At 42.5% G+C, this 25,304-nt stretch overlaps 1 protein-coding gene across 1 annotated transcript; it reads right to left on the minus strand.

Annotated features, from left to right (window-relative positions):
• Window positions 1–226: 226 nt before the first annotated feature.
• eif3jb (eukaryotic translation initiation factor 3, subunit Jb) lies at window positions 227–24,487 on the minus strand. The gene is made up of 8 exons (XM_063190416.1): window positions 24,318–24,487; window positions 24,098–24,198; window positions 21,054–21,105; window positions 17,876–17,967; window positions 13,256–13,370; window positions 5,877–6,056; window positions 5,099–5,172; window positions 227–2,497 (listed from the first exon to the last, which is right to left on the minus strand). Exons 1-8 carry the CDS (start codon window positions 24,337–24,339, stop codon window positions 2,348–2,350), a joined length of 786 nt encoding a protein of 261 aa, XP_063046486.1. The 5' UTR covers window positions 24,340–24,487; the 3' UTR covers window positions 227–2,347.
• Window positions 24,488–25,304: the final 817 nt, after the last annotated feature.

The following is a 25,304-nucleotide window of genomic DNA, read 5'->3' on the forward strand; positions in this document are numbered from 1 at the left end:
TTACTCTTAATTGATTATTCAAACCCAGGGACTATCTTTTGGGAAGCTGTTAATGATGAATTATGCATTTTGCTCTTGTACTGTGATAATATGTAGTACTTGAAACTGTAAATAATGCTGTATTTATTACTCTTTTCATATGGGTGAATCCAAACAGATGAAATAAAAATGGAAAAAATGCAAAAAAATAAATAAAACCACACAAAACAACGCACTCGTATGTAAATTGATTTCAAGCAGCCATCTTTTTTTATTAGTTCATCACACCACTATGAACCATGTTTTTTTTCTCCTGGCCAATGGATTCTTTTAAATTAGGTCCTGTAAAAAGAAAACATTTTGCAGGTAAATGTATTCAACTGTTGTCCGATTTCCAATTGTATGGCGGTCAGTGGAGGCAATAAATGCTTTATAATAATACCAGAGTTAGAAAAAGGGGAGGGCGAAGGGAGAAAACCTGCAGCATTCCACAGTTAGCGCTGTGAAAACGTTCGCCTAAAAGGGTTCTCCAGCCAAACGTTGCTTCGCCAGACACTTGATACAAGCCTGCGGAAGCGGCGGCGAGAGGTTCGAGAGATCAGTTTTAATGACAGAAACTTTCTAGAGCTTTCCCTACTACTGTACCAGCCTTCCTTCTAATCGAAGAGCAACAACAACGCAACCACCAACCATCAACCCTGACGCGATCCCTTTCACTCCAGCATCATACAACTGATTCTATATTAACAACCGACTGTCTTAAAGCCATTCCTTCTTATTAAAAAAATAAAATGGAAAAAAAGCGAACTAGATTTATTGAGTTCTGCTGTTTGTTTTCTTAAATATTGTTTGTGTTCCAAGACTTCTTTCTGCCTCCGCTCACTAGGGTTACACCTTTAGAGTTTGGGGTGGGGGGGGGGAGAGAAAAACGAGCCAACAGGAAACGCATCAGAAGGGGAAAAGCTGCATTCCATGAAATGCATCACATCACTTTTCAGTTTTCAAAGTCAACGATTCCTGATGCACTTCCCTAATACAGTCAGTCAAAGTCCTGGTCACTGAGTTTTGTTTTGCTTAGCTATTGTAAAAGAAAAACACTACACTTAACTCAAAAAGAAACAACTTTCTGAAATCGAGGACATGTGCATCAGATCTGTGTTTGGCAATTAACGTTTCTAGACACTGCACACCTCCAAGTAGGAAGGAAAAAATAATAATACAAATAACCAGGTCAGCAAAAAATACTCCAAGTAGTAATGAACATTTCTGAATGAACTTTGCATAGAACATCAAATTAGTATCTAATCGTATTTATGATGAACAAGTAATACTACCGTACTGTGTGTGATTCGTGTTGATCAGTGACATGATCCTATTGCCTTCTAAAAGTGAACTTGCATTTCTTTCAAGAAAGAAAAAAAAAGTGTAGCAAACGTGTATATGAGGGTTAAGCACAGCCACTTGTGAGGGCACTTGAAGCGCAGAGGGCTAACTTGAAAAAGTGTGTGTGTGTGTGTGTATGCATGTATTTAAGCCGTTTTCTTTTCTGTTTTTTTTGAATGGCAGATCAAATCACAGAGAAAAAAAAAATAAAAAAGGGAAAAGAAATAAAATAAAGGAAAAGTAACAAGGCAATTTAATATTATAATATACGTCTTATTTCATTTTTCTCTCTCATTCTGTTCTCTTTCGATGGCCTTGAAAGACAACAGTGGTGTGAGCTGAGCTGAGCATCTCCGGATGTAGAGAACGGTCCTTCGAGCCGAATGCTGAGTTGATACACTGCCTGCTTTATCCGGTCCCTCCAGGGACTTTCACATGAGACACGCCGGTCAGGTCGAGTTGAGTCGAGTCGAGTCGAGTCCAAGACAGGTTAAGTCCAAAAGAGTTAGAGTACAGAAGAGTCAAGTCGAGGGTATGTTTTGTCTGAATGTTCACGTTTGTCGTTCTTTATGCGTGTATGTATGTATGCGTGTCAAGTGGTGGTGTTGAGGGGGTTGGGGGGGTTAAATCGGACGCAAGCAGAGGTGTCAATCTCGGGTTCAGAAAGTAAAAACCCTGCCACAAATTTTGCCAGCCACTGAATCAGCAGATCCTAATCAGTCCTCAAAACATGTCAAGCATCTTCAAATGAAAATGGATTTAAAATGAGGGGCATCAATAGAGGGAATAATGTTTGAGGAAGTGTGTGTGTGTGTGTGTGTGTGTGTGTGTGTGTGAAGTCACCCGTGTTGGAAGGAAACTGTGGCAAGGATTTTAACTTCTGAATCGGATTTTTTGACACCTCTGGACGCGCGCGAGCGAGCAATCGGTCGAGGAGGAGGAGGCGGAGGAAGAGGAGGAGGAGGAGGAAGAGGCGAGGCCGAGGTCACATAAAGTCCTCGTAGTCCTGTTCATAGCCGCCGCCGCCGCCTCCGAGACCTCCGTAGTCGTCCAGGTCGTCTTTCATCTTCATCTTCAGACCGCCGCCCGCCAGGTTGGTCTTGCCCTTCTTACCCTTCTTGCCCTTCGCCGCTTGCTGTTGTGGGGGACACAGAGAAGGAAGCGGGTGAAAAATAGACAAAACAAACACACACACACACACACACACACACACACACACACACACACACACACACACACACACACACACACACACACACACACACACACACACACACACACACACACACACACCAGTAACACATTAAGCCTGGTCCTCAACCTTTTTTTGAAAGACCCCCTTGTCCTCATCACAAGCCTCCCAACGCCCCCTTGACATCATCCTAAGACTGACAACTCCCCCATAGTATTTAAAGATTAAATGGACTAATGTGCCCCAATGGCAACTGAGCACCGCCCCCTCTCAGCTCTATCTTTCTCACTGCCCCCCTAGAGCTCTCCAACGTCCCCCAGGGGGCTGAACCTCCCCCGTGGAGAAACGCTTCACTAAGCCCTTCTTTTACAGCATGTCTTGCCCTGCTATGGCTTTTATGCTTTTGTTTTCGCTCTTTGTTCTGTTTTTGCATGTTTTTTTCTCATAGTACAGCACATTGAATTGCTTCCATGTATGAAATGTGCTATAGAAATAAATTGCCTTGCCTTGCCTTCTTATCCTTCACCTGTTGCTCTTGGTGGGGACAACGGGAATAAAAAGTGTGAATAAAAATAGACAAGACACACACACACACACACACACCTTTCACCTGTTGCTGGGTACAAAGAATAAAAGGTTTATCCTTGCCACTTAATGTGACACCATGACGTTTAATAGAATGTTTTGGTACTGTCTAGAGTTTAGTGTGAAATGTGCATGTCACATGTGTGTGGTAAATGTTTTAAATGTTTTGTTATGAGGATACGTGTTACTTGGCTGCACATCAAGTCTACCTTCTGGTACTAATAAAGTTAGGTCTAAATCTGATCTAATCTAACCTAACCAGACAGACAGACAGACACACAGGTGACACAATGAAGCAATACCACACCATTTCTGAAAAAAAGAAAAAAAAGCTCATGTTCTTCATCTCTTCAGTTAAATAATTGTTTCATACCTTTCTCTAGTTCTCCCAGCCGTTCCCTTCACTCTAAATTTGCATATTTCATTGAATCATTTAAGATTTAATGATAATTGCTAACTTAGTTGGAACTAGAAGTACTACTCCCAGACTAATGGCACTAACACACCAAAAGCGGCCAAAGCGACACCGGCAACGAAAGCAATTAACTTTGTATGAAGGAGCTGGCGACAGAAGAGACAAAAGCGACTTCGCGACCAGAGGCAACTTTGAGTGACCGTTTGTAGCTGAACTTCAGTAAATATTATGTAAATTAGTTATGATGCTGTTCAGCGACAGCCCCCGCAGGCCACTGGCATGTCGAAATTCCCAGACATAAACTCGCTTTTATCGCTCGTGTCGCTCATGCTATGAAGACAGTCCAGAGACTCTCTGCGGCTTTGGAGTCTTCTGGTGTGTTTGCGGGGTAATAAGAGAACGGCTGGAGGAACCAGAGGAAGGTAGAGGTCAACTCAAGGGGAGGTGTGAAAGGAGCTCATTTCCGGAAATGGTGCAGTATCGCTTTAAAAACCAAAAGAAACACATACTGTCCTATACACACACACACACACCAAATACACCTGTAACACAAGACCCCGCCACCATCCTCCCTCACTCCCTCACTCACTCACAATGACAATTCAAACACTCAAGCTATACCTCTCTATCTGCCACATATGGGTATTTCCTCTTTGGTGTTCAACAGTGCCTTTCAGGCATCCAATAGACCCATAGATGGAAACTCTACTAATCTCACTGCAGCGCAACAGCTCCACACAGTGGCCAAAAAGAGGAAGTACACTTCACAGCACTTAAGAGCTGCTCGAGACAAAGATGGGAGCATAGGCAATTCCACTTAAATGTTTGCCTCATGAAATATTAAGAGTCAAGATAAAAACTATTCTGGACAAAATTATATTTTTGAAAATACAACAAACACATTTACACAAGGTTAGTTTAGGTAGGCGTGCTGCAACTTGTCATCTCAAAGTCAGAGGTGTTTGCACAAAATGGAGAGGTGCATTTTTCTTTTTCTCCCCAGAGAAAAATCATGCAAGTGTTTAAAGGAGGACACGTTAATTCGACCCCAACCCGACTATCTGAGAATGTCTTGGTCTTGTGATAAATAAGCAACATACTGTACACTGCTGCAGTGTCATTGGTATGTAAAGTAGGGATGCACCGATACCTCTTTTTTGAAAACCGATACAAGTACATTAATGTGTGTACTTGCCGATACCAAGTACCAATACCGATACCTTTTACCAACAAAATACAATGAAAATAAATGCATGACCTTGTTTTTTTCCACCATTGATATTTTTATTGTCCATTTCCATGTAGATTTAAATGTTAGTAAATGTATGAGGTGGCACTTTTCTCCATGCTGCTTTCAAGTCCACAGAACGTGACAAGATTTTGCATTGTTTTGTGAAATAGCAGTATCGTTCCTGGTATCGGCAAGTGCTTGACGAGTACGAGTATAATGAGCAGTATCGGGTGCCGATACCGATACCAGTATCGGTATCGGTGCATCCCTAATGTAAAGGATATGGCCCTCTCAAGGACTATCGAACACATACCTTCTCCGCTTTCTGCTTCTCATTCAGCAGCACCGTCAGAGAAGAATTGATTTTCTTCAAGTCTTCTACTTCCACTGCGGATGAGGAGGAACAATGACACAGAGGAGGAGGAAGAGAGGGAAAGAGCAAGGGAGGGATGGATGGAAAGAGAGGGAGCGAGGAAGAGGAGGAAGGAAGACAGAGGCAAAGGAGGGAGAGAAAGAGGAGGCAAAGGAGGGAGAGAAAGAAGAGAACACACAAGTTAGGCACAAGTTTCACATGGGCAACATACAAGTCAAAAAGTTCATAACATCATCCTTTGGACCACTTTTTAATCGACCAGAAACTGACGAAGCTCCTCACAGTTGAGGAATGAAAACATCTTTCAAGCTTCACTGAACTCTGACCTGTGTTTGTGTAGGTCTTACAATTGCACATTTTTTTGTTGTTTTTTTGCTCAGGTGTCAGTGGCTAAAACCACAGTTAATGCCCATAAATTAATTGGCAATTGGTAGTTTATGTAGTGTAATGAATGTCACTTAGAACATACACTAATAATGATGATGATAATAATAATAATAATTTAATCCATGCACTAATAATAATGATGATAATAATAATAATAATGATGATGATAATAATAATAATAATTTAATCCATGCACTAATAATAATGATGATAATAATAATTTAATCCATGCAACAGCAGCATTAGTTGTGGTTGCACCACCTTAATGTGTGCTACTACTAAAATGTCATTGACCCACACTCACGCAACGTCAAGGCGACATCATACTCACATGAAATACACAGTTCACGAAACAGGGATTCCAAAAAGGTAGAGTAGTGAATGGACTTGTCAAACTGTGTGATCTTCTCCGTCAGGAGCTTCTCGAGCGTATTAAAGTCTTCTCTAGACGAGGGATTCAGGCTGTCGATGCCTGAAACAGCGCTGTTTTTCGAGCTGCTGGAGTCCACACCTTGAAGACAAACAAACATGCCATGTTATCAACCTGTTACAGCAGGGGCGTATACTAGAAAGCTGGTTCAGGCTAAATTCAGGCTAAGTTAAGATTAACAGGGAAAATCATCTAATAGAAGAGCCTACAGTGCTCTTGTATTAGATGATTTACCTATTAACTTAACCTGAACTTTTCCTGAACCAGCTTTGTAGTATAGGCCAGTGTTTCTCAACCTTTTTTTTTAGGCGAGGCACCCTTTCAATTCATTAAAAATTTCAAGGCACCCCAAACCAACAAGACGCAACATGGTATTACATCCGATACCACACAAGCTCAGAAAAGTAACACATTTGGAGACATCACGCGACCTACGTTTGAAGTTACAGCTGACTGGGGCGACCGATATTTACTTTATTGTGAAAAATGAAAAAATGAAAAATTCCACTGACTAGCATTAACTTATCAATTTAGACAAATATACATAATTTACTTATCAACCACGTTTCCCCGGCACCCCTGTTGAGAAACACTGGTATAGGCCCCTGTAATAGGGTTGGGTAAAATAATCGATTCAATCGATAATCGATCGATATCATTTAAAATTCACATAATCGATTCACAGGGCACAAAATCGATTTTTTTTGCTCTTTTTTTTTGTTCTTTTTGTTTCATTTAGGTCTATGGAAAATACCCAGTAGGTATTAGTCAATTAGGCCTAGGCCTACTTATTACAAATTAGCAATCTGTTAACACTGTCAAGCCACAGCCCTTTGACATTTTTATATAAAAATAGGCAACAGCATCTTTTGGGGGAAATCCTTGCACCAAAAAGGGAACGGATTGAATCGATTCGGAGTGAATCGAATTGAATCGAATCGAATCGTGATTAATCGATTCAAAACCCTCAGAATCGAAATCGAATCGATACAGGAACATAGCTGCAATACCCAGCCCTACCCCTGTAATAGGGTACATGTCATTATCCTACCTCCCCTCCTGACTGGTGCTTGTGGCCTCACACTTCGTGTCCTGACGCCCCGTGGAGAAAACAAGGAAGTTTACCCGCTGTCAGCCTATCCACAACAACTCTTGAGGGTCTTTTCCCCCATTCCACATTGTGATTACAAATCAGAAAATGACCTTTGAACTGCGCTTTTGCGAGAAACTTCTTTAAGTCAGGAGGCCACAAGCACGAGGGAGGATGGGAGCTAGGATAACAGAAAGAAATCCTGTGTGTTTCAGTAGCAGACTCCTTAATGAACCTATGAAATGCCTTCAATGCCGACAATTTAAGCTATGCATGTTGAAATACCATGAACGTCTTACTACACCATGCCCGAACTAGGCCACTGTTGACCCCAGCAGGGCAATATAAACGGATGGAAGATAGGGATGTAAATAAAATCGAAAAGTATCGATGTATCGGAAGTATCCGCCGGCGATTTAATCGAATCTCATTGTATCTAATCATGGGGCATTGTTAAGAATCGAAAAGAATCGAATCGCTGGCCCCTGTGCAATACCCTAGCTCCATAACACAATAGTAGTGGAAAAGTAATTGGAAAAAATCGAAACGAACCGAATCGCATCGTATCGTGGGGAGTTATTAAGTATCGAAAAAAAATCGAATCCCTGATTTAAGAAATCAATACCGTATTGTATCGTCATGAAGGCTGCGATTTACACCCCTAATGGAAGAGGAGTCACTGTGCATCAACGGGATGGGGCCGCTCTTGGTTAATCAGAGGTTAAATAAATAAAAATTAAATAAACGTGTCAGGTGGAGAAAGCCTAAAATGGGCGCAGAAGTCCTTGACATTTCTCATCAAGACAAAAGGGGGAAAGCGTGAGAAACACTGCAGTACCCCATACTATAGTACCATTAACCAGCAAAGTCCAGATCAAATGCACAACTGGATTAAGAGTGGACCTTTTCCAAAAAGGTCTTACATCTACAAATCACACAAAAAGATTTTGCATAAAAGACAATGTGCGCAAAATGGGCACAGAAGTCCTTGACATTTCTCATCAAGAAAAAGGGGGAAAGAGTGTGAAACACTGCAGTACCCCATACTATAGTAACCGTAACCAGCAAATTAAGATTTTGCATTAAAGAAAATGTGCCCATTTGAAACCCGTTTCTGACGGTCACATTTTAAGCTAACAATTGTGTGACATGTGCATTTCAAAGATGCAAGAAAAGATATGCAGACAGGCATGCTGATCAAGGGACCAAACACCCGAGGACCCAAATTGTACAGTAATTGCTTGATATTAAAAAACAAATGAGAATGAAGAATATGTTGGTGTACCACGCCTCGATTTTGGCGGTAATGCCAAGAGGGTGGTTAAACTAGTCATTGAGTACAGCCTCAGTTAGGGGGCAGTTTGTCATTAAGAGGGGGGGAGAGTGAGAACCCCTGCATTACCCCATACTAGAAGTACCTTGAAAAAACAATGTGCAGGTGAAATGCACAACGGGCATTACACTTAACCTTTACCGCAATTTGTTAAAAAAAAATGTTTAACAAATTCTTAAGTAGAACTTTGGGATGGAAATATCCCCCCACTTGAAGCAGGGTTCTGAAATCAAACCTTACAAAAAGGCATCAAGTAATCCACAATGGTGTTGTGAAATGTGCTTTTTGAAGATTTAAGAAAAGGTAGGTAGCCGACAGGCATGCTGGTAAAGACCAAACATCCAGTAACAGAAGAAAGAAGCTGACCCCACCTCACCCTCGCATGCCGTTCTCTACATTTGAAAAGTGAGGTGGGCAAACGCTTAGAAGAAGAAGTACTCAAAGCAGCCTTCAATTAGAAAAGACCTGAGAACAAGTCTGTACACACTGACCACTGCAGAGAATAAAACAAAATCAATAAGTCAAAAATCAATATGACCCGAGTGCATATTTCCAGATATCTGATTTCTTTACATTTGAACAGCTGTACCGAGTTTCTAAATGACCATGTGTGTTTATTTAGGTTTATGGTTTGCCTCTACGTGACCACAGACTTTTCTTCAGGCGAAACCCAGGTCATATTAAAACAGCAATCCACAGCACACACACACACTGTAAAACCACAAACCGTCTCTCAACCCATTGCACACACACGCAGATAGGAGCAGAGAGAAGAAAGGGTCACACTTAACTTTACGCCAGCGTTATATGACATAAGTGTCATAACACAGCCATGGAGTTGTCATAAACATTATGCCCATTTCCTGACCATAACATGTTTATGACATTGACATACTATTTATGACTCGTCCATGACAGTCATGACACGGTTATGTCATGCATATGACGCCGGCGTCAAGTAAAGTGTTATCAAAGAAACTAACGCGCTGGAGCAAACGTCACCCCTCCGGGCGCTCCTCAGTGGCTCACCTTGAGCAGGTCCTGGAGTCGGAGCACTGACACCTACAGCCACAAGTGAAAAATGTTAAAGCGATACTGTCCCATTTTTGGAAATAAGCTTATTTTGCACCTTCCCTTGAGTAAAATAGTAGGGGTTTACCATTCTCCTGTACTTTCAACCGTTCTCTGGGTATGGCAGTGCAAATTTTACCTCCAAGCTAGCAGTTAACATTGAGTCCTATGAGACCAGTTAGCCGCCAGCTGGTCTCATAGGACTCAATGTTAACTGCTAGCATAGAGGTAAAAATAGCACTGCCATACTCAGAGGGCGGTTGAAAGTACAGGAGAAAGGTAAAACCCAATCATTTAAATATAATAATAAATATAATAATAATATAATTTATAAGTTAATTTCCAAAAATGGGACAGTATCACTGTAAATCCCTTTGGAGCACTCAGAACACTGGACATTGAGAAAGAGCCAGGCAGTTTGCTTTAAGTTAACCTTGCTAGGATGTGAAACGCCCAGTGATTGGATACTCCACCGAGTTCACCAAAGAGTATCCAATCACCAGGCGTTTCACGTCCTTAGCAAGGCTACAAAACTTGACATTGAGATGGGGCCCTGTGCACAACTAGCGTTCAAGTGCTGGTGATGTGCAGTCAGAGTTATTCAAGGTAAGAGGGGGGGGTATATATCAAAGCACATTGAAGTGACAGCAAAACGTGCTGTTCAGTATTCACCTAATAAAACTTTCAGCAAAGAACACCAGTGTGCAGTGATTTACCCCCCGTTTTCCTTGTTCAATCCCTTTGTACAGGGTTCCCACACCTTTTTCAGGAACAAATTCAAGCACTTTTTAAGCACCTTCAAGCACCAAATTTTCGGTTTTCCAGCACCTTTAACATGTTGTGGGAAGGCATTTTCAAGGAATTCGCCTTTGGCTAAGCCCCGCCCTCTTTAGTTACAGTTGCTAGGTCGGAGAGATAAACTTTCAATGCTGAGATATCAACGTGATTTATGCAGTGACTGCAAATCGCAGCAGTTATTCACCCCTAATAAATAAAAACGCCATTCATTGTGAATATAAGTATTTATTTTCTGAACGGTCATGCGATGCATCACAGCTGTTGTGGACTCTTCTCACATGGGTATCGATAGGCATTGTAACCAGCACCATGGTAAGCTGAGCTCGCATATCTTTTGAGCCCTGCCTCAAACTTGCTAGACGAAAACGAAAGCACACAACGTGATGGCTGTTCCTAGTCATCTTCAAGGCTACCACATCAATGTGTAACATTAACGTTTGGTGTTTATATCCTCAGTAGCTTAACAAAATCACGTCCATCAGCTGCTAGTCAAAACACTCCTGCCGTGACCGATAGTTAACTTTGCTAGCGGTGTTTCTTCATTAATTAGGTCAGAAATCCAAAATCCTACTCTGAAACAGGTTCGCGGTTTGCTTACAACCTTACTGAGAAGTGACACGAATGAGATGGTGGCATGATCGGAGCACACAAAGCATGTTTTTGATCCGTGTGCTTTCTAGTCGAGTGTGAGGCTGCCGAGACCCTTCAAGGCAGACTATAACTGCTAGTAATATTAATCCGGTTTTAGGTAAAGAGGAAAGCGATTACCACCTGTTACATCGCGGGGAAACTCGCACCTTTGTCACAAATACCCCAGTCACAATTTCCAATCATATTTTAATAATAATACGGACGTATCTCGCTAACTAGGCTTAGGGATGCACGATGTCAAAAATTTCGGCCGATACCGATATCCGATTATGATATTGCGGTTTTGGCCGATGACCGATATTAACCGATACCGATGTTTTTCTTTCTTTTTTAAAAAAAAGAGATGACAATGATGCAAACAAACTGAATTTTTGAATGTCGTCTTATTTCCAAAAACACTTTTTAACTCCCTGTGATAATTAGATAAAAAATAGAGACAAAATAGAAGACAAACAGTGAAAGTCATCGTCAAGTCCATTCTCTTAGAACCGTAACATATTAAAAAAACCATCGGCGTTAACATCGGCCCAGTTTTACCCATCAGACCGATGTCCGATGTGTTGAATATCGGCCGATACGATACATCTGGAAGATACATCGTGCATCCCTAACTAGGCTACTTGAAAACATGCGATTTCAGCATTGAGTTCAATGGAGCGCTGTCAAAACTGTCCGAGGTTTGTCCGAGGTCGTCCTTTTGCTGCGCTGTGATTGGTCAAAAAGCACTTTAGGGCGGGCCTTAGCCAAAGGTGAATTCAAGCACCAGTGGGAACCCTGTTTGTATTTGTCCTTGTGACACACCACCACCACAACCACAGCACACAGTTCAAACAACAACAAAAAAACACATTTGTGCCCAATATGGTGCAAGGGGGAGGCTCCCCAGCTTCTTCAGGGGAGCAGTTTATGGGGAGGACCCGCACCACAATCAGGCTAACCTCAGGAGCCTTGCTCAAGGGCATTTCAGCCATGGATGGAGGTGAAGGGAGGGGTAAGGGTGGGATTTGAACCTGCAACCCCAAGACCACCTCCCTAACCATTAGGTAGGTCACAGCTGTCCCATTCACTCTTCTTACCTACTTAAAATATTTACGGTATTGGGAATCGAACCAGCAACCATCAGGCTACAAGTCTGACTCCTAACCCTTTTGGGGCCCCCAGGGGACCAGTGTATGAAAGGAACGGTGCCATGCTGAAGGCACCCCTGTCACAGAGGATGAGGGAGAGAAGTGGTCGTACACTTCAGCCCCACCTACTTTGAGGTGTCGGGAATCAAACCAGCAACCATCAGGCTTCAAGTCTGACTCCTCAAACGCTTGTCTCTGACTACTTAAGTCCAACACTAAATGCTAACATGAATGTGCACCTACGAAAAACTCCCAACTCCCTTGTTGTGGCAGAGCACTCCACAGCACACAAATGTACACAGCAGCACACAACGAAATTGCATTTATGCTGCATCCGTGCAAGGGGACAGCCCCCACACTCACGGTTTTAAACCCACTAAAGAGGTGATGGCATCAAGACGCCCACAAACAAGGGTTCATTGACGAACACCCAAAACCACACAAAAGACAGGGCCTGTGTTCAAAGCCCTGTTGCCGGACAAATAGACCAGCCGCGACGCGATTGAAGCGACAGAGCGATACGCGCGATTGAAGCGACTACAGTATGTCCATTACAAGCAGAAGTCAAAGCATTCAAACATTCCCATTGGCTGTGGTCACTGACCTCTATACAGTCATTGACTGTCGCGGCTGGTTGCCGAACTGCGTCATAGAAAGTTGAAAGGATTTCAACTTCAAACTGTCGCTCTCGTAGCGCAAATCGCCTCTTGTCGCCACAATCGCTTTTGTCGCGCGACTCAATACAAAGTCAATTACTTCCGTCGCTCGCCTTGCTCTTGTCGCGCTAGGTGTATTTGTGTGGTTAGAGGCAAATGCACTTGAGACACCTACAACAACCACACTCAAAATGGTGCTTGTGGCTAGCACATCACAGAGGCTAATGTACAAAAAAACGCCCACAACCACACAAACACACAAACCAGACCGTGGGCACCTGGATTTAACCCCCCCCCCATCACTAAAAAAGTAGTGATTTTGTTCATAACGTGATATAAAATTGAAATCGATTTCTTTTTAATAAATAAAATAATAATAAAAAAATCTAACTCATATCGCCATGGCCTAACCACACATAAACCAGACGGAGACAGGTCCAGACAGGACCGAGGCGGGTGGTTGGGTGTGAGACCGCTCTGCGCTTGGCTCAAAACCCCGAAGGCGGAGGCGATTGCACCTTCTTTGTGGGTGGCTGGGGGAAGAGGGGACCCACCGAAGGCCTCCCTGGCCAGCTCCAGATCTGACTCCTCCTGCAGCTGCTTCTGACGCAGACGCTCCGCCGCCTCCTCCTCCGGGGTCAGCTCCCGCGCAGCCTCCGACTCCTTTAACTGGAGAGGGGAAGAGGGAGACGAGAGAGGGGGAAGAGGGAGAGAACAGAGAGGGGAAGAGGGGGAAGGAGAGAACAGAGAGGGGAAGAGGGAGAAGAGAGAGAGGGGGGGAGAACAGAGAGAGAGAGAGATCGAGTTAGTTTTGTGCACACAGAAGAACAGTTGATTTGAATGAGAGAGAGAGAGAGAGAGAGAGAGAGAGAGAGAGAGAGAGAGAGAGAGAGAGAGAGAGAGAGAGAGGACACATACACATGGCTACTGAGGTTTTGTTAGTTACAGATACCGCGCTTCCTCCAAAGACTTAAGACTTCAGTGCACTATGCACTAAACGCCAGCACACTGACACAAGTGCAGTTTCAGACACAGAGAGGGTCATCTCCTGCAACTCCTCAGATTCCTCTGCCCACACAAGGCCTCGGGGAGAATAATTCTGGGTTGTATTTCTCAAAGGCGCATTTGCTAGCCAGTAAGGAACCTGGGTAGTTGCCAGAGGGAAACTGCATTTCAAACACAACAAAGTAGTTGAACGTGTGCGAGCGGGCAACTATGGTTTTGAGAAATGCACCCCTGGTTAGCTACACAGCCCTACAGAGAGGCAAAGTGCAGTAACTAGACTGAGAATGGTCTTCCATACACCTCTTATCTTCAGAAAAAAATGCTGTATGGTCAAAATGTGTGCCATTTTAGAGAATTTGCAGTAACCACACTATCCAACTTAAAACAAAGGCTTTGAGAGCAGGTTTCTCATTTTCAATGTTGGTGTAATTACTGCACTTTGCCTTTGTGGGGCAGTAGAGGGATGAATAGAAAAGGTCAGATATGGGGCAGAAGAACACTGGAGAGTTGTGGGGTCGCCTCAGGGGGCAGAGGAAAAGAGCAGAGGGCAACAGTGGTTTGCACTCGCTCAGCTCCAGTGTCCCCCTCTAGCTTATTTAAAAGATGCACTGTGCAGGATGGTGGCCAGTGTAGGTATTGCAACGGTTCTGTTCATTGAAACTGGGCCGCCTATTGTCAAATGTAAACTTTCCATGACTAATTACAACGCAATAAGCTGATATACTAATATGACCGAAGTATAATAAGTTTTGCAGCTAAAAATACCCATTTCTGGAAATTCATAAAGGAGATACACCTTTTCATGTATGAAAAGTGTCATTTTCTCAGTCAGGATGAATACCAAGAATTTGATGGTGCTAAGTATTCATGAAAAAGGTTGACATTTGTGAAAAGGCAACATGAATTCTTTATGTAAGCTTAAACTACTAAAAAAATATTACACGGTGCACCTTTAACTACAGAAGGGAAACACAGGGAAGCACAGGGTTGATATGAGGTAAAAACATACTGGTTAAAACATTTAAGCCCAAGGCGCCTGCAAAAAAAGCCTGCAGAATGCCTAAACCCTTTTAGGGAAAAGGTGCCCTCAGCCTGTAAAAACCTAAATATCTCAGCCTCCGAAGCACATAAAAAAGGGAAATGTGTCACATTTAAAAGCTACAACCCTCACCTTGCATTACAATATGTTTATTCAGCTCTTACATAACCAATTTCTTGTTCAAAAAAAACAAAACAAAAACTAAAATCTCAAAAGCCTGAATGCAGTGTCCATGTTCAGGCGCCTAGGTCAATGTTTGCCTGGTTAACACCAGACCTAATCACAAGTGAGATTAGGTCTGGGGAGTTGCCTATTGTAAATTCCATAGGGGAGAGAATACTTGGCTATTATGACACACTGCCCTGCTCTCTGATTGGGCAGAGAAACTGTTAAGGTCGGAATGCTTGGCCATTATGACACAGTGCCCATGATCTTGGACGTTATGAGTCATCCTCGCCAGACTGTCTTTCAGATCGAAACGATTGTGTAGAACTAAAGGCAGTATGGGAGTTCCCAGGCTAGGTCAATGCAGCGTATACGTATACATCAGGCTAAGATGGGTTAACCAACAGGCTTTCAGGCTCCTGTGATATAGAATTAGCTGTGCATCAACTTAGCCAGCTACCCATATAGCCAGACTGTACAATGCGCGAGGGGACGGGAAACGTTATCTCCTGAACACTGGGAAGTACAAGGCCCTAATTCTGTTGAAGTCCTCAAAACACATTATAGGGTGTGTAATATGAGCAGGTAACCCTAAGCACATGTCACACACTGTTTAAGTAGGACGCGGACAAATGAAAGAGAGGGATCTGTGGTGAACGAGAGGCAGTGATGTCGTAGGCCTACACACGCTTCAGAAATGGCCAAGTTGTAGTCACGCACAGCCTGGTATTACAGTACATTACACTAACACTCATCTGGCGCTTATTTCCAAAGCAACCGAGTTATTTACAGGGTATTGGCTACAGTCCCTGGAGCAGTATGTGGCTAGCTGCTTTGATCAAGTGCACCTCAGCCATGGAGTGTGGTAGGGAGTGTAAGGGTGGGATTCGAACCTTAAACCCTTTGATCTACCCGTTGTTACATAGTTGCCAATAGGGGGCATTAGTCTGATAGATTTCTTAATACCTAAGGGGGGCGTTGACAAGCTAATAATGAGGTCAAAGGGGTGCTGGCAGGTTTATGATTAAATCCATGGGGCATTTGCTCAAAAAAGGTTGAGAACCACTGCTCTAGGCCTAAGGGAGAGAGACATCATTAGCAATATTCTGTATTAGGACTCATAAATACAGGCGGTCAGCAGTAGGCCGCAGTTTACTATTGCTTAACATTACTGAACATGAGTATTTTTTGGCTAAGTGGAAGTCTGTGTCATGTTCATGACACGTTGTGACTTGCAATCTGACTCATCTTTGAGAAACTTTGAAAACTCCCCTTATTAGTGGAAATGCCTCCAACGCAGACACAAACCACAGAAATATCAGGAGTGCCTGAGGAGGGCTTACTCTAAAGCTAGATTTATGCTTCGGACGCATAGAATCTGCGTCCGTCCGTTTTCTGTCTATGCGAGTCCACGCCCCCCTCTCAGAGGCTCTGCGCCCGTCGTCGAGCGCCTCGAAAAAATTCTAACTATCCATCGGACGGACGCGGAGTACGCAGACAAAAAGGCGCTATGATTGGTCGTCTCGCTACTTCCTTGTTCTGTTCTTGTGGCAGCGCAATGCCAGTAGTTTGCGAGAGCAGAGCTGTATTCTGTTAAAAACTTTATTAATGCCTTGTGTGTAAATGTGTGTAAATACACGAAGCTACAAGCTAAGTAACAAACAATGCATCAGTTGAACACTCGTGGCACAATGCCTGCAGTTTTACTACCGTTCCTCCACCGAATGTAAACACACATCGGCAGAATCAACTTTACATGCTTTACAACAGAATCAGTCTTTACATGCTTGCATTTTCTGCTCGTGAAAACAGACTGGGTATGTCAAATAATGATACCAGTGCATTGCCTTTGCAATTTGTGTGAAAATACCTAGCTAACCGGGATAGAAAGCAACATTGCTTAATGACCGCAGTGCTTACAATGTAGTGAAAGTAGCCTAATCGCGCAATTTCAAATGTGGCTCGCGACGAGACCTCGGACCTCGCAGAACTCGCAGATGCATGAATACAATGTTGGTTCGTGGCCACTCCCACGCGAGTTTTGACGAGCGCAGTTGCAAAAGTCTAATCTGACCTTAAGGAGGTCTGACTTAAATCTAAAACTTTTGTATGAAAGGACAGTGGAGAACAGACAGGAAATGGCGAGAGATGGGGGGGGGGGAGAGAGAGAGAGAAAAAGAGCGAGAGAGAGAGAGAGAGAGAGAGAGAGAGAGAGAGAGAGAAGAGAAGAGAGAGAGAAGAGAAAGAGAAAGAGAAAGAGAAAGAGAAAGAGAAAGAGAAAGAGAAAGAAAAGACAAAGACAAAGAGCAAGTGTACACAAGAGAGAGAGAGAGAGAGAGAGAGAGAGAGAGAGAGAGAGAGAGAGAGAGAGAGAGAGAGAGAGAGAGAGAGAGAGAGAGAGAGAGAAAGAGAGAAAAATGGGGAATCGAACCCGGGTCACCCGCATAGCAGTCCAGTGCCCAACAGATAGAGCCTCGGCTGGGCCTTGAATATAAAACTTTGAGATGAAAGGGAGGGATGAACAATCCTTAAGTAGTCTCGAATAAGTTGGTGCTTTTTCATCAAGTCAGAATATTTCTATTACCATATTACCAATTTTAGCCTGATGACTCGTATATGTTGTTTGACCTTTGGTGCCTAGAGATGCATATCCTGCATTCAGGCTCTTGAGATTTTTGCTTTTTTAATACATATGTGGGTATGTTAGAGCTGAATGAACACATTCTAATGCAAGATGAGGGTCTTAGGGTTTAAATGCAACTTATTTCACGTTTTTATATGTATTAGAGGCTAAAATATTTAGGTTTATATAGGATGAGGGCAACTTTCCCAACAAGGGCTTAGGCAATCAGCAGGTATTTTTTGCAGGGGCTTTAGGCATCAATGAGTTAAGGTGAACCAAAATATATTTGCCAGAAGAACACAACTTTGGTTGTTCAAAATGTATTGATCATTTGGCACTTACCCTTTTCCTAAGTTCTTCCTGTTGTTTTTTCTGCTTGAGTTCCTTTTCTTTGATCTTATCATTTATTTTCTTCTTCGCCGAGACTTTTGCTTCTGTGGGGAGAGTGAAGGGAGACACTTGTTGTGAAGCGTGAGAACAGTAGCCTACAGAGGTTGTGATGGCTCATTCTTTTGAAACTCGGCTATCGGTTGACCTGAGGTTGTTCTCCCAACAACCGTTGTAAATGCGTTCCTATTGCAACAGCTGGGGACAATACAAATGTCTGAAAACACTTATGTTAAACGAACTCGAAGTACACCGTAATGCTCCGAGTTTGTGTTTCGGAACCACAAATTGAATACCCGTTCTTTTGCACTTTCACAAGGCGGAGGTCTGGGTGTCCGACAACGGAGTTTCAAAAGAATGCACCATAAGCCACTGAACTACTTCTTTCAAGCTCCAAGAAATCCGGTAGTTTACAACTAACACCCTGTACATACAGGTCCTTCTCAAATAATTAGCATATTGTGTTAAAGTTCATTTTTTCCCCCATAATGTAATGATACAAAATAAACTTTCATATTTTAGATTCACTGCACACCAACTTAAATATTTCAGGTCTGCTGACCAGAATTTAACATTGAAGTCAATGGCAGTGGCATTGCATGAGGGTTATGGAAGCCCAGATATCATTGATGCTTAGCGGTCAGCTGTTTTTTGTGTGATCTGGTGACCCACACTTCCCTCTTCATCATACCCCATAGATTTCCATACCATGTTTTGGTGCTTATGGACATTCTAATTTGCCAGAATGAAACCCATTGAAAGTCAATGGAATGTTCTGTCTGGTGATTTAGAATGTCCATAACCACCAAAATACCTAAGCGTGGTATAGAAATCTATGGGGTATAATGAAGAGGGAAGTGTGGGTCACCAGATTAAAGAACAAAAAACAGCTGACAGCTAAGCATCAATGATATCTGGGCTTCCATAGCCCTCATGCAATGCCACTGCCATTGACTTCAATGTTGAACAGTCAGGTCATCAGTCTAACTCATGACTGCAGTTTTGAATAATGAACCAGGCTGAGACTTTTTAAAACCTCAGGACGCTTTAACCAGTGTTTATAGTTAATTTGTTGATTCAGATGATTAAGTTAATAGCTTGTAACCTTTTCCTGATATGCAAATTTTTTTGAGATGAGCATTTTGGGTTTTCATGAGCTGTATGCCAAAATCATCAATATTAATACAATACAAGACCTGAAATATTTCAGTTGGTGAAGGAACTGTAATTACAGGCACAGACACATGCAGGCGAAACGAGCAAAGCAAAGAGAGGCAAAATTCAGTGTTCCATTCTGAAAGCTCAACTGTCAGGCCGAATCAAAACGATTGAAACATTTATTTTGTTGAGTTTAATTGATTATCCATCGCAGGCTAAATTCGCTCCTCATTCGCGTGATATTTAACTTGGCCAAATATATTTTTTAAATTTCGCTTTGCTTCGCCCCTGTTCGCTTGCCTCATAGGAATGAATGGCAAAAAATTTGCTTCACTTGGCCAAATTCGTGTGTATGTGTACCCGGCGTAAATGTTGTGAATATACTGTACACACACAAATCTGCAAGCCTGATAACATCTAACCAGCTTAAAATCAGCCCATCTGCAATCACTGACAATGTCCCCAACATCATTGTCTGGACAGGAGACAGTTTGTCAGCAATGACACTGACATGATTGTGTGCTACATTGACAAGTGAGAGATTTAAAATTATATACAGGATGTCCTTGGATATGTAGAGCTCATTGCATATTACAGTTGTCTAAACTTTTTTTAGGTTAGAAAAAAAAGAAATGTCCGATAAACAAACCTTTGTGCTACCCAGGCTAGCTTCCTACCACCTCACCTCTCCGGCAAGCCAGAGCAGTTTATACTCGCCTACCTGGCAGCTTCTTCAGTGTTTCCCATACATTGAGAAAACTATGACGGCCCGCCATAGTTTAAATTTGGCCACCATAGTTTCCGAAAATGTAAAAAAAAAAGAAAAAATAAAAAAAAAAAAAAAAAAAACAATTCATTTTTATTTTTTATTTTTTTTACGATTTCCGTTTTTGTTAAAAACGATTTGAATTACGATTTCCTTCGCATTTTCCTCCTGGAGTAAATACATGGAGTAAATACAATTTTTTTTTTTATTTTTTAACTTTTTTTTTTTTTTTTTTTTACGATTTCCGTTTTTGTTAAAAACGATTTGAATTACGATTCCTTCGCATTTTCCTCCTGGAGTAAATACATCCTATAGAGAAAACCATGAGTGCTTGAAAGACAGAGGGATCAAAAGCCTAGTCAGGTTGTTGTAGTTGGTTGTTGTAGTAACTTGGGTTTGGGAACAATAGAAAACCTTCAGAGAAGGGATAGTTCGGATTAGTTTACTGACACTCCCCAGGCTTTGTTTTACAGTTGTAATGAGTTAGGTGACAGGCCTTCATTGACACGGCAGAGGAGACATTGAGCTGTATATAGAAATGAATGTGAATATAGACATAAATGTGTAATATGTTGTTCAGCCCTTTCAATGGGAGGAATTTTGAAAAACTGGCCCTGTGACCAGCACCCCTCATGTAGAATGTGTACGCCTGTGTGCGTGTGTGTGGGGAAAAGGCATAGCCTATCCTCTTAGACCCTTTTTGTCTATGTGTTAACAATTTCACAGTACTCTTAAATTCTTATCTCTGCTCCTATTTTGTTTCATTATTTTCATTACATAGACCCCTGCATGAGGGACGAATGAAACTGTGTTGTAAACAGAAATTATTCACTGTACTGCACTTTTTTAAATAATATATAAATGTACTACACCCCCCCCCCCCCCCCCCAAAAAAGGCCTGTGTGAAAAGCCCCCCCCCCGCCCGGAAAAAAATTCCCGGCTTCCCCCATAGTTTCCAAAATTTCTGTGGGAAACACTGTTTTTCCTACCCCCTTCCCACGATGGTAAAGCCAGAGCAGTTTAAACTCCTTCCTACACCCTCTCCTCTCCCCACTATGGCAAGCCAGGGGTGCATTTCTCGGAATTATACTTGCTAACTACATTAGCTACTTTGCTGTTTGCCATTTCCATTGGCAACTATGGAAGTTGCTAACTGGCTAGCAACTACGTTTTCGAGAAATGCGCCCAGAGCAGTTTATACTCTCCTACCTGTCTGCTTCTCATCTCCCCCCTTGTCTTCCTCCTCATCGTCCCAGTTATCCTGTGGAGACATAAGACAAGTGATTAAGTGACTCAATATTTCATTTACATCATAGAACACTTTTTTGTCATTGTACAGTTTCCTATACAACAAAACTAAATGGGCACGTCCACTAAGGTGCAGTGGTGTGAATGTGACAAGAGCAAACCAAACAAACCACGCTAACACTTCACTTGACATGTTCCTGTATAACACATTGACAGCAGCTGTTATAAAGTCTGCACGAAGCATTCATGATTGTTTCATGACCCATTCAAACCAAACCTTTCGTGAACCTAGCGGACGGAAGGACAGCAATTTGTCAATATATATATATATATATATATTTTTTTTTTTAAAGCAGTAAGTTATTGCAGGTTTTGTTCTGAACCCTCAATGACTACTGATTTTGACAAGTTGCCATCCTTTTGTCTTCCATGTCTATGAAAGGTTTGTTATGAATGTGTTCCGAAACAGTCATGAATCCTTCATGCAAAGTGTATAACAGCTGCTATGAATGTGCTATGCATCCACACTAAGTAAAGTGTAACCCAACCCACAGGCACAGGAGGAGACGCACTGACTGAACATCGATTTGCGTCAAGTGAACAAACAAGCCTTTGCAGATGATGCTTAAGATATCATTTCATAGACATGGCTGGGCGGTTCTGGAAAAAATGTTAATCACGGTTTTCTTGATAAAAATTGATATCACGATTCTCTGCACGTTTTTATAATAAGCAACGATTTTGAAGAAAAGACTGAAATTTAATTTAAAAATGAGATAAAATCCTGGATTTAAATTAATCTTCATTTCAATTTCTTCACTTCATTTTCACTGTTTTGGAATAAAAACAAACAAAAAAAACCTTCTCTCATCAAAAAGTGAACCTTGTGTAGGTGAAACCGTTATCACATTTTTTTTAACGGTATACCGCTCAGCCCTAATAGACAGTGTGAAGGAAAAAACAAGAAAGCTAAAAATGTTTGAGTTTCACATTTAGGTACACTGAACTGGACAACCTGAGCTGTTGGAATCATGTGCAGTGTTCTGAGACCATGGCGATAACAAGGAGACAATCAAAGAGAGGGACACGTAAAAAGAACTAAATCAAAGATAGAAATCTTAGCCAAGTAAGTAACTCCTTTGACACAAGGCACACACAATCCTATTATATGATTTATGATTCTATCATATAGTCAGGCTGATGTAAAAATAACACAATACACCAAGACATCTGACATATCAAATCCACGTGGAATTATTCTACAAATAACTTCAATGTCTGTATGGGTTTTGTGATATCTGTATGGGTTTTGTAGGGTAATTGTGGGTGTGATTGTGTTTGTGTAAATGTGAAACATCTGAGACTCCACGAGAACAGGCACATCCCGGACAATGACAGCTGGTGACCATATCTGTAACAACTATGAAAGAATTGGCTTTGTGGATAGGCCTAACTGGTTAGTGTATACGGTCAAAGAAAGCCGCCTGCGTTGTGTACACTAGCTTTCTGTTTATGTAAACAAACCTGTTGTTCAAACCTGCAGTCTTGCTGTCCACGTGTCGTGCAGTTCTGTTCACTGGTACAGTACAGACGCACAGCAGGACACAGACACAGTATTCAAGGGCTTTTCTATCCATTGTACTAATTAACATCACAGGAATCGTTAAGATGTCTTGATACATCATACATGATGCCAGGATGTACTTCAATGACATGCCCAAGAAAAAGCAGGACACTTTTGGCACCAGAAGACTACTTGTACACAGCGTAGGTGTGTAGGCACATTCAGGCCCCAGGTGTAAATAATAGACACTTATTGGACATGATGGGGGTGTTAAACTGACTCGCTATTCGAGTGGTCTAGACTAGCACTGCATGCACTGCTACTACAAGCAGACGTGATTGAATAGAAAAGCTAGAGCTAGGGGGTTCTAGGATTCGGTGGGCGAAATAAAGAGAGGCCTCTGGAACCCAGACGCACAAAGGGCGGGATGTGGACCTGCGAAACGGGGCAATGGTGTGACAGTTGACACACCAAATCATAGACCCGATGTCGAGATCATTTTGGGACAGCTTCTGTAACCGAACCGACCCTCCACTCCACTCAAGTCACAAGGCACAAAATGACAGTCAGGATGACGCACGTCAAACCAGAAACGCATCCAAAAACACAAACCAAAAGCATGAACTATCTCTTGTGTTGAAATGCACTATTGAATGTGTGGTATATATCAGTTGTCTATGTCCAAAAGAGGTCGTTGTTAGTTAACACTAAAGCCACGAAACAACTAGCGTGTTGACATATGGAAACAACTGGCTTCTGAACAGATTGCTGGCTTTCACAGTTGGGAGTGTATTCAGTCTGACGTAGCAAAGTTAGCCAGCTAGCAAAAGGGGCTAGCAACACAGAGACTAACGTAGTATGAACTAGAATCATCACGAGGGTAACATGAACTCACTTTGGTAATCAAGCTGTGTCAAGCTATCGATAGCAGCGACAACGTTAAACCATCAATATGCCCGTCGCTGGATGGCAGAGTTTCAAAAATATGACTCTAGCTCGGGTTGTCTGGATAGTTCTACTGCACATCGAACGACAACGTGGTTGCTGGCTAACCGGCTGGCTAACGTGACAACACACTTGTTAGCCACCGTCAATCGATTTTCTTGCTAACATGACACTTGTCTAGGACTCCCGTTAAAAGTTGACAGGTGTGGCCGCAGTATGAAAACCCAAATAAGGACACCGGTTTGCTTCATAACAGAAGCTATCTTGGATGCTAAATGTCAACTGTCTTTTAACTTCTCTTCCATCTTGCCGGTCCCATAAGCCTGCTAACTAGTGTTAGCTGACTTTAAAAGCAAACACGAAATATTCGTGACATGAAAGCAGGCTTTGACTTACACCGGGGACTAAATCTATATTTTGCCAAATTGTAGGGGATGTCCTGTTGCTTAATTGACCGGAATCCACCAACTGAACATTTAGATAGAAATGCTGCTACCTTTACATCTTCCTCCTCGTCCTCGCCTTCCCATTTGTCCAGCAGTGCCGCGGCTGGCTTCTTTGCCGCTGCCGGTTCATTCGGCTCGAAGTTGTCAGCGTCTACGATGAAATGATACAAAATAAGAAGATTGTACAGTAGGTATACAGCTTGATCAACCTACTGGGTCCTTATTAATAACATTACGAGCTGATAGTAACTGTTAAATTAGGATTCTTACCCCACGAGTCTGAGTCCGCCATCTTGGCTATGTGTGTGAGTTTGTGAAACTACGGAGTGAGTTGCAGTGGCACCGACACAGAGCTTCAGCTCCACACCACCAGCAGCGCAGCGCGCCTTTGAGAGAATGACGGGATACCAGCGGGCTAGCGCGGGATTTTTCTGCATGTGTGTAGTTCTCTACTGTAGTGCACTTTCAGTACTGAAGACGCCCCCACGTGGTGGCGCTCAATAATTTCGGCGGTGGTGTGTGAAATGAACTACAGTTGTGCAGCTGTAGAAGAGCCTGGCTGAAGTCATCGGCCAGAAGCAAACATGGCATTTGGGCGTTAACAGGTTGTTTGGATCTGATTCAACTACACAGTCATTTATGGGCGTCGACCAGGCAGGTTGTTCGCTGAAGACAGTTACACCATTAGGACATGGCAGCCAGTAGGCCTACAGCCTAAAATATGTGTATTGTTATAACACATGCTGATGTAACAAGCTTGAAACACCCAGAGGTATTTTTATGAAGTTTAATTCTTCAAATAGAGGCTACACTTAGGCCTAATTATTGCATATGCTGTGGGAAATCAACACTGATCTAGACTATGTCCCTGTAAACCAGTTCAACCAAGTGCAATGAGGGATGGAAAACTGCCCCCTTGCAGGGTTGCCAAATGAGGTTGATGATTTCCAGCCCAAAAAATGCCCAAAACCCACCAAGAAGCACAAAATCCCGCCCAATTCTATTGATTTCTATGGCAAAAATTGGGCGGGTTTTTCTGCTAAATGCCATTTTTACCCGCACACGGCCATCCTAAGCAGCCCAATTGGGCGGGAAACAGCCCAATCTGGCAACACTGCCCCCTTGTCCGGCCTACGATTGTGTACGATTGTTTGCCAAGGTCAGGGTTGCCAGATGAGGCTGATGATTTCCAGCCCAAAAAATGCTCAAAACCCGCCTGGAAGCACTAAATCCCACCCAATTCTATTGATTTCTATG

This window comes from Engraulis encrasicolus, chromosome 23 (assembly GCF_034702125.1).
Source record: "Engraulis encrasicolus isolate BLACKSEA-1 chromosome 23, IST_EnEncr_1.0, whole genome shotgun sequence".
NCBI lineage: Eukaryota > Metazoa > Chordata > Actinopteri > Clupeiformes > Engraulidae > Engraulis > Engraulis encrasicolus.

Bases quoted from the DNA above. Each gene is read 5' to 3' on its own strand.
- eif3jb (XM_063190416.1), bottom strand. From the start codon at position 24,339: ATGGCGGACTCAGACTCGTGGG. The intron at 21,106-24,097 runs GTAGCAGCATTT...ATGTCTCCACAG, and splicing joins ACGAGGAGGAAGATGTAAAG to GATAACTGGGACGATGAGGA. The intron at 13,371-17,875 runs GTAAGTGCCAAA...TCCCCTCTCCAG, and splicing joins AGGAAGAACTTAGGAAAAGG to TTAAAGGAGTCGGAGGCTGC.